At 34.5% G+C, this 10,000-nt stretch overlaps 1 protein-coding gene and 1 long non-coding RNA gene across 2 annotated transcripts in view; one reads left to right on the top strand and one right to left on the bottom strand.

Moving 5' to 3' along the window:
* The window catches only part of LOC141376893 (uncharacterized), a 31,248-nt gene extending 27,206 nt beyond the window's left edge, over nt 1–4,042 (top strand). The window contains exon 3 of the long non-coding RNA XR_015504734.1: nt 3,524–4,042. This is a non-coding gene — a long non-coding RNA (uncharacterized LOC141376893). The remainder of the gene's footprint in view (nt 1–3,523) is intronic.
* A 1,948-nt stretch (nt 4,043–5,990) lies between these two features.
* hhex (hematopoietically expressed homeobox) overlaps nt 5,991–10,000 on the bottom strand; it is an 11,855-nt gene continuing 7,845 nt past the window's right edge. Inside the window, 3 exon segments of the mRNA NM_130934.1 lie at nt 5,991–6,291; nt 9,852–9,902; nt 9,986–10,000. The exon segment at nt 9,986–10,000 is cut by the window's right edge and continues 164 nt beyond it. Coding sequence (NP_571009.1) covers nt 6,136–6,291; nt 9,852–9,902; nt 9,986–10,000 — 222 coding nt within the window. The 3' untranslated portion in view covers nt 5,991–6,135.

The following is a 10,000-nucleotide window of genomic DNA, read 5'->3' as shown; positions in this document are numbered from 1 at the left end:
TCTTCTATTGTCCAGTTTTGGTGAGTCTGTGTGAATTGTAGCCTCAGTTTCCTGTTCTGGCAGGAGCGGCACCCGGTGTGCTCTTCTGCTGCTGTAGCCCATCCGCCTCAAGGTTGGACGTGTTGTGTGTTCAGAGATGCTCTTCTGCAGAGCTCGGTTGTAACGAGTGCTTATTTGAGTTACTGTTGCCTTTCGATCAGCTGGAACCAGTCTGGCCATTCTCCTCTTGCATCAACAAGGCATTTGCGCCCACAGAACTGCCGCTCACTGGATATTTCCTCTTTGTCGGAGCATTCTCTGTAAACCCTAGAGATGGTGGTGCATGAAAATCCCAGTAGATCAGCAGTTTCTAAAATACTCAGAACAGTGTGTGTGTGCGTGCAAGTATTTTTCCCCCAGGTGTGTTCATGTGTGTGTGCATGTTTGAGTGCATGTGAGTGTAAGGAAGTGTCTTTTATGTATGCTCTTGTTTCTATTAGTGCTTCTGTCTGCGTGTGTTTTTGGCTTTGTGTATGTGTGTGTTTGCAACCACTTACCTTTAAAAAATTTATAAATCCAATGAATAATTTTTACAGTGCAATGTGCATGTGCGCGCGCTCGTGTGATGAGGCCAGACAGTAAAAAAAAAAACTTAACACAGTGGCATTAAAGACCACTGTAGATATAGATGAATATAGGAACAAGTCTGTGTGTGTGCGCGTGTGTGTGTGTGTGCGCGCGTGATGAAGCACAGCTCATTATTCTGCGGGCCGCACAGTGAAGCAGAAAGGCTGACGCAGTTATAAAAGCTCCATCTCCACATGAATTAGGCCTAATTGAAGAGCAAACAGCACAGTCGAGTGAGCAATCCGGCCTGAGTGGTGTGTGTCCCCGGGCCCGCAGGAATCCTTCAACAACTGCGCAAATATTGATCTGATCGGCTCGGATTCATCAGCCATTTGCAGGCCCGGGAGCCGCTGTTTGTTCCTGAAGATGAAAGTGTCGGTGATTTATTCCTCCTGCATGCGAGATCCGCGATAACGAGGCGTCCATTAAACTTTATGGACGCAGTGATTAGGCTTTCCAGAGCAATTAGAGACTCGCTGAAGACTAAACACTGAAGACTAAACGCTGAGAAAACAGCAGTCTGATGAGGAGCACTGCAAGGCTGACACGACATCAACACGCACACACACACTTAAGCACAATCACACACGCTGACCTTATACATTTTATTGATTAATAATAGCACACTCGCGCAGAAGCAAACATACAGTGCTCAGCATATATAAGAACACGCCTCACAAAACTCATATTTTAACAATATTAGGCTATACTTGTGCATACATTAGATTACCCTGCTGAAAAACCCATCTTAAACCAGCCTAGGCTGGTTTTAGCTGGTCGACCAGGCTGGTTTTAGAGGGGTTTTGGCCATTTCCAGGCTGGTTTGAAGCCATTTCCAGCCTGGTTTTAGCTGGTCAGGCTGGAAAATGACCATCTAAATCCAGCTAAAACCAGCTTGACCAGCCTAGTTTAACCTGGACATAGCTGGTTTTGGCTGGGCTCCCAGCCTGGCTAGGCTGGTCAAGCTGGTTTTAGTTGGTCATCTCCCAGCCTGACCAGCTAAAACCAGGCTGGAAACCAGCCTGGGAATGGCCAAAACCCCTCTAAACCAGCCTGGTCGACCAGCTAAAACCAGCCAACCACCCTGGGCTGGTTTAAGCTGTTTTTTCAGTATGTTAATCAGTACTGAAGCCATATCCGGAGCTTATCTAACAAAATAACTTACGATAACGCTCCAAAAACGAGTGCAGGTAAATTTATATGTTATAGAAAAATATTAAATACAAAAAAAAAAAAGAGGAAAAATCAAGAGAAGCAAAAAAATTACAAATTTTGTAGAAATTTTGTAGGTTGTAATTTATTTTTTCAATATTTTGCTTGAATTTAATTGTATTATCTTTCAGTTTCTAGATATGTTTGGTGCCATAAAAATATTATTTTAATAAATATATCTGTTTGACAAATCTGTTTTGTTTAAATGCACCAATACATATTTCCTGTATTCACTGAGAAATGTTGAAAAAAAAAAAAAAAAAAAATATATATATATATATATATATATATATATATATATATATATATATATATATATATATATATATATATATATATATTTCAAAATGACCTGTACTCAGTTATGCTGAGCACTGTGCACGCAGTCACACACACTGTTGGAAAAACCTATAATGGCATTTAATGTTTTTTTTTATTAGTTGATAAAATAATAAGCGTATTAATAATAGTATCACACACACTGACAGAAAAAAAAATGTAAAATTACATTTAATATTTTTTTAAAGAATAAAAATAAGAACATTTATAAAAACAGCACTCATGCGCACACACACACACGCTGATAGAATAAAACTTATCTAAATTTTATCTTTGTCAACTTATGAACAAAAATATTAATAATTAAATAAAAAAAAATATAATTATATATAGGGCGTCACGGTGGCGCAGTGGGTAGCACGATCGCCTCACAGCAATAGTTACTGGTTCGAGGCCCGGCTGGGTCAGTTGGCATTTCTGCTCCAATTTCCCCCATAGTCCAAACACATGCGCTATAACTGAAAAAGCTAAATTGCCCATAGTGTACGAGTGTATGGGTGTTTCCCAGTGTTGGGTTGCGGCTGGAAGGGCATTCGCTAAAACATTCCGCTGTGGAGGAGTCGCTGGTTCGAGTAGTTAATAGTCCGCCAGTTGGCGTTTTTGTGTGGAGTTTGAATGTTCTCCCCCTGTTGGCGTGGGTTTCCTCCGGGTGCTCCGGGTGCTTCCCCACAGTCCAAACACATGCGCTATAGGGGAATTGATGGACTAAATTGGTCGCGGTGTGTGTGTGTGTGAGAGAGAGAGAGAATGAGTGTCAACGGGTGTTTCCCAGCACTGGGTTGCGGCTGGAAGGGCATCTGCTGCGTGAAACATATCCTGGTTGACGGTTAGTTCTACTGTGCCGACCTATGATAAAATCAGAGAATAAGCCGAAGGAAAAGGAATAATTGTAACACACTCATACACAAACACATGCACACATGCACAATCACACTCTGACAAAAATAAATAAATAAATAAATTATTTATATAATGACATTTAATATTTTTCAAAAACTCTGGCCCTCACACACTGACCGCTGTGTCTATTAAAGCGGCAGTTCTCCTATTTTTATTTAACGGAGGAAGCGGTTGGTTTTTAACTTTAGCTCAGGTGCTTCTCTTATAAGCTTTATCAGAAAGGTCTTTAGTGATTAATGTGCAACTTTTATATGTTGTCGTCTTGTCAGGATCACACTGAAGAAGAGAGTAGGCCAATAGCTCAGTGTAATTTCCTGGCTAAATAAAATAATAATAATAATAAAAGCCCATATATATCCAAAAACGCTGAGTTATTTAAACCCAGTTATGTAAAATATTGGCTAACTCAATCATTGGGTTAAAGTTGGTTCAATTATTTCATTTATTAATTCTTTCTTTTATCCAGCGGATGCCCTTCCAGCTGCAGGCCAGTAGGAGTTTGGGAAACATCATCACACACGGCGGTCAGTTTGGTTCATCAGTTCCCCTATAGCGCATGTGTTTGAATTGTGAGGGACCGGAGCACACGGAGGAAACCCACGCCAACACAGAAATACCAATTCACCCAGCCGAGGCTCGAACCAGCGACCTTCTTGCTGTGAGGCGATCGTGCTACCCGCCGCCCTAATTAAGTTGAATCATTTTCGAAAAATAAAGAATAGGTTTGTATTCATTTATTGTTTTTATGGATCTTTGTGAAGTTTAGATTCAACTAAAATTGCAGCTCTTAAAATTAGGAGTTTGTGGACATATAACAATTTTTTCATAATTATATAATTATAAGGTTAATTTATTTTAATTGTTGTTTTATTTTTCATATGTAATACACATCTTTATTTACGTAGGTTTTTTGCCTTTAAACTTTTCTTACATTTGCAAACAAATCCCAACTAGTTTTAAATAAGAATTAATAAATGTACTTTTCATTAAAAAAACAAATAAGTTAATTTTTTTTATTCATTTTGACATCAAACCAGCTTCATGCATTTCACGCTCCTACTAAAACTGCAAGCAGACGTTTTCGTGTAGTCAAAGAAAAACTGCTTAAGACTTTTAAAAGAGACTTAAATAGATTATTCAAATAAAAAAGCAAACTGTCTGAAACTATAAATAAAAAGTCTGTTTTACAATAAGTTAAATTATAAATATCTTTATGCATATAGTGGGATTTCTACTCGTTCCGCTTCAAGTTTATTCAGTTTAGTTTGTTTTTTTGGCCTACAATTGTGTTTGTGCATGGATGTCTTATACTCTTATTTATTTATTTATTTATTTATTTATTTATTTATTTATTTGTTTGTTTGTTTGTTTGTTTGTTTGTTTTTTATACAGTTGAAGACAAAATTAGCTCTCTTATTTAAAAAATAATAATTTAATTATTTGTCAAAGTGACGTTTAACAGCGCTTTTTTTTATTGTGTTCAATAGATTTATATTTGCTTATTTAAGCTATTTTAATTTAAATTAAATAAAAATTTTAAATTAAGCAAACTGTCGGACACTATAAATAAAACAGTCAATATGTTTAACAATAAGTTTAATTAAAAATATCTTTATGTATATAGGCCTATGGGTTTTCTTGTTCCGCTTCAAGTAGGCTATATTCAGTTTAGTTTTTTTATTTTATTGGCCTACATTTGTGTTTGTGAATGTCCTGCACTCTTATTATTATTATTTTGTATTTGTTTGATTGTTTGTTTGTATTATACAGTCAAAGACAAAATTATAAGCTCTCTTATTTCAAAATAGTTGGCCTTCTTTTCATATTTTGCAAAGTGACGTTTAACAGAGCACGGAGTTTTTTCATTGTATTTGATAGACTTAAATTTGTTTATTTAAGCTATTTTAATTTTCAGTTACATAAAAAAATAAGTAAAAAAATAGGCAAACTAAATAAAACAGTCAATATTTTTGACAAAAAGTTAAATTATGAATATCTTTATGTATATAGTGGGTTTTCTACTCGTTCCGCTTCAAATGTATTCAGTTTAATTTGTTTTATTGGCCTATATTTGTGTTTGTGGATGTCCTGTAGTCTTATTTTAGTTATTTTATACAGTTGAAGACAAAATTATAGGCTCTTATTTCAAAACAGTAATTTAATTATTTGTCAAAGTGACGTTAGAGCACGGAGTTTTTTCATTGTAGCCTATTTAATTGAATTATATTAGTTTATTTAAGCTATTTTAATTTTCAATTAAATAAAAAATAAGTTAGAAAAATGTAAACACTGTTAACGTCAATGCTATAACCTATACCTTGAATGTATATTTTTTTTCGAACCAACCCACTGTCCAATGACTTGCCTAATTATCCTGATTAACCTATAGTTAAGTCTTTTAATTGCACTTTAAACTGAATATATGTTGTTAAATATAGGCTAATATCATCATGGCAAAATACAAAAATAAATTTGGTAAACTGAGTAAAATAGTAGGCCTATATAGGCTACTGTCATCATGGCAAAATGAAGGAAATTAGTATTTTACAATTTGTACATTTTTATAAGCGCTAATAATGTATGTGCGCATGCGCGAAATGCTCTGCCCTGCTCTGCTCTGTGCTGTTGACGGTCGGGATTTGTGAAGCGCTTCTGCATTGAGGCCCAAATCGATGATCTGCTGTTGGTTTTGGATCAAACTGTGAGGCTGTTGAACTCAGAACACACTGATTCATCGCTTTCCAATCATTAACCACCCGATTAGCTCAAACTCCAGCTGTTTGTCTTGTCGGAGCGATAACGAGCTGAAAGCGTCCATTGAGAAGCGAGGAAACGATGAACCGATTGATTTTAATGACTAACCGATCATCATCTACAACAGCAGGACACAGCAATAACCGCAGCATTTCTCACTTCAGATAACAGACACTTCATTATCCCCAAAATATCCTTTATTGAATGACACAAATATGTACAGTTTCCCACAACACACGATCAAAATACACATCCATTAAGTTAGTGGTCAGATATGGCGGAATGTACAGTATGGTACAGTATTTACAGTAAGAGCAAGGCTTATCATAGGGTGAACTGATGCTCGTCCTCGATGTCCAGCAGCTCCTCTGAATCAGTGGACGCGCCGCTCTCTAGTTCACGCGCGCGCGCGGCTGCGTCCGAGAGTCTGCGCGTGTCCGAGTCCTCCGCTTCCCTTTTACCGGTGGACGGAGGATTCTCCTGATTCAACAAACACACACAATTTAGTCAATTGTTTGGACATTACATTAGTTTCCATTGTTTATAGGCTATGTACGAACTGTATTTTCTATACCCCTCCCTAACTTTATTAATAAATCACACTGGATGTTTTTATTTCCATTAATTAAGGCTTTTTGAGAAATAAGGACATCAGAAAAGTAATTCATTAATTCCTTGTAATACCTGATGTGTCATATTTATACCCAAGACATTATACACATTTTTGTCCCGATATGTCACAAAAACGCGTACACACACACACACACACACACAATTCCGCGTGAATTTAATTTACTAGTTTATTTTTCGTCTAACTTTTTTGAAAACTCAATTAAAAATACTATAATAATTTAGGTCTATATATTGCTATTCAACCAAATCTGTTATCAAAGCTATCAATCAAAACTATAGTAATAAACAAATGACTCTATTAATGACTATATTATAGTTTTCTACAGCTAATACAGTTAAAACCCTGTACTTCAAACTAAAATATAGCCTATTATTTATCAGTTTACTTAATTACAGAATACAGTTAAACACTATATATGGTATAGCCTGATACACTGCACGCTGTAGTAAATTTATTGCAATTACTAAAATATTTTGGTTATATGGGCTTTGATCTTTTCTAATGATTTACACTTTGAATATTTATCTCTTTGATAAACCTCTTGTTGTATCGCTTATTTGCTTAAAAGTGTCTGATGACATGTAAATGTTTTCCCCCATTCTAAATCCTAATAATGTTTTAGAATTTTATCCTTAAGCAAATAAAATAATTATTACTTAAAGATGTAAATAATCAAAATCAAAATGCAGGCATACTAATAGTTCTGCACTATCAAAATGAACAATTTGACAATTGCAAACCACGTTTAGAATTAAATAAATAATTATAATAATTATTTACATTTATATAGCGCTTTTGTAGACTAAAAGCGCTTTATTCAATGTGAATCTCCTCATCCACCATGACTGTATTATTTTTGTTTCATTTTGAATTTCGTTTTAAGTTTGCAAAAATAAACCTCTGCACAAACAGTCAAACGAATAATAAAATCAAAAGACAAAATTAATAAATAGAAACATTACACAGAATTTCTAAATAGCCTACAACGATTACAGAAACTTTAAACCCGAGGCTATTTAAACAGTTAGGCTATAAATTATTTGGTTTTGGTTAAAAAAAACTATTAATATTAAACTATTCGGCACCTATATTTCTTCACTTAAAAATTTAGGCTGTTTTCATGGTTGTTGTTAATTATTACCAGTTTATTGTAATTAAACAAATCGCACCGTTAAACTTATAATTTTTTTAATTATTCAAATTAACATATCTGTTTATTAATATGGCGCTTAGCAAGTATATTGTTAGTAAAAGGAAAGATTTATAGAGGACGTTTTAAAGGAAAATAGGCAGGGCTGCGTTTCCCGATAACGATTGATCTTAGCACTTAAGAGCGTTTTCTACGAGTCATTTTGCAAACGTTCGTTATTGTTTCACGTGCGTTTCCCAAAAATGCACTTAACACAATTGCACGTAGCCCAGCTTTAAGTGCAACTTAGGAGTCGCTATCCGTTTGTTAAGTGCTGAAATGTCACGCTATAGAATGGCTCGTTATTGTTGCACATGTTATAGCAATCCATATAATTCTTCTTCTACTTGTGTGAATGTATATTCAACTCGAATAACATAAAAAAAATATTTTTGAGCCAGTTTAAAAACATAAATTAACTGGAAATGTCGTACTGTAAAAACACTGTCTTGCTCCAATCTCGCATAAAACTAATTCTAACAGTCCTTGCCGGAAATGACATCAGCATCATTTTCGATATTTATATGAAACCTTAATTAAGTAGAATTATTTATCAATTTCTTTATCAAAAATTGCTTATCTCACATCAAAATAAATAAATAAGTAAATAAATAAATAAATAAATAAGCTCTTACATTTATTTTTGAAAAGTTTAGCCTAATTATCCCCACCTGATGTGCATTTGCTAATAGGACAAAAATATAGCCTACTACCCTCGAAATGTCCATATACAACAGTGTAATTTTTTTTTTCATTCTAACATTTATTATGTAATTTTTATTTTTTTCTTTATTCATTATTATTTGTATATTGAATTGTGTAATGTGTAGAAAATATAAATGAATAGAGATATACGTACAAATAAAATGAATAATGACTTTGAAGAGAAGTAAATTGTAGGTGCAATTTGCCGGTTGTCCAGCAGGTGCCCTCATAACTCTGTCTCCTTACGATGCACTTAAGGCTTTACGATTACTCCAGAGCACTCGTAGATCCACTAAGATTTTCAAGTGCTACTTAAGTTACGATGCTTTTGGGAAACAGACCGTAATATTAAGATCAGTCGTACGATCATTTCTACGAACTTCTTAGGCTTACGATGCTTTTGGGAAACGCAGCCCAGGCCTATTGCGCATTTAACCGAGTATTGTGTGCTTTTTCTTTGAAATTAAATGTCAAATTACCTACTTCGTTAGCAATGTAGGCCTATTCCACTTTTCCCTTGTTTCAATTTTTGTTTTTGTTAAACGAATAGCCTATTTAAAACGTCGGATTTTTGATTTAGGAAAAATAGTTAGGTCTGTTGTATCTTAAATAGTAATAAAAAATTAGCCTATTAAAACATTAGATAATAAATATATACATTTCAACACCCCTATAATGGTTCATACCATTGTGAATGCAAAATCGCGCCAAAGCAGTCTATGCGCGGGAAAGTATTCATTTAGCAGATTTATTTGTAAAATAGATGTAGCCAGAAAATATATAACGTTATAAAATTTTATAATAACTAGATGAATATAAAATAATAAGTGTAGGCTGGTCTTTTATGGTGATCCATTTATTGGGGAGAGCAAACTGCCACCATTTGTTTTCTTTTTAAAAATAGGTCATCTTTGTGAATCACTCATATGCTAAAATAATATCCGATCAGAGCTTACTTTAGGTCATTTACTGACTGTATAAGTAATCTCTAAATAGCAGTTTTCCGTATTATTTGATTTATGCTTTTATTTCTTCCCTTTTATTTATATTTCGATCGAAAAAGTGACTTTTGTGAACATTTTTTAAACGTTTAAGTGCTATATTGTCTGGGTTTGTGTTGTATTTTACTGACATTAAACTGCCTTTTTGTTTGTTATTTCACAGACTTAATTTTCTCTATTGTTTCTTAAAGCCTACATCATATTTTAAACTATTAAATTGTCAATAAAAGTCACTTTGTTAAACTGTAGACTTTAATTTTCTACATTAAAAATCGACAGAGCAGAGATCAACATCCCATAATGCAATTCACAACTGTAAATAAACAGAAAACACTTGAAAAACACACAATACTGAAACTGTTGACAGACATTTCCCCTTAAATAATAAAAAAAACTGTCAACTTGTTTGACTAATGAATTAAAAATTAAATATTTAAAATTGGTTCACTGAAGCATGTTTGACACAAATGAACATTACCGAACTAGACGGTAAATAAGACGTGATTCTCACCTGCTTCAGGCGCCTCCATTTCGCCCGGCGGTTCTGGAACCATGTTTTGACCTGCAGACAGAAGCAGATGTGATTCGTGAGATAAATTTGGCTGAATGATGTTTTAAGGCTGATTGCTGTGCTGTGGCTCTCACCTGTCTCTCGCTGAG

Source organism: Danio rerio, chromosome 12, assembly GCF_052040795.2.
Source record: "Danio rerio strain M-AB ecotype USA chromosome 12, GRCz13ab, whole genome shotgun sequence".
Taxonomy (NCBI): Eukaryota; Metazoa; Chordata; class Actinopteri; order Cypriniformes; family Danionidae; genus Danio; species Danio rerio.
The sequence above is the reverse complement of the archived record's forward strand: the minus strand, read 5'-3'. Positions and strand labels throughout refer to the sequence as shown.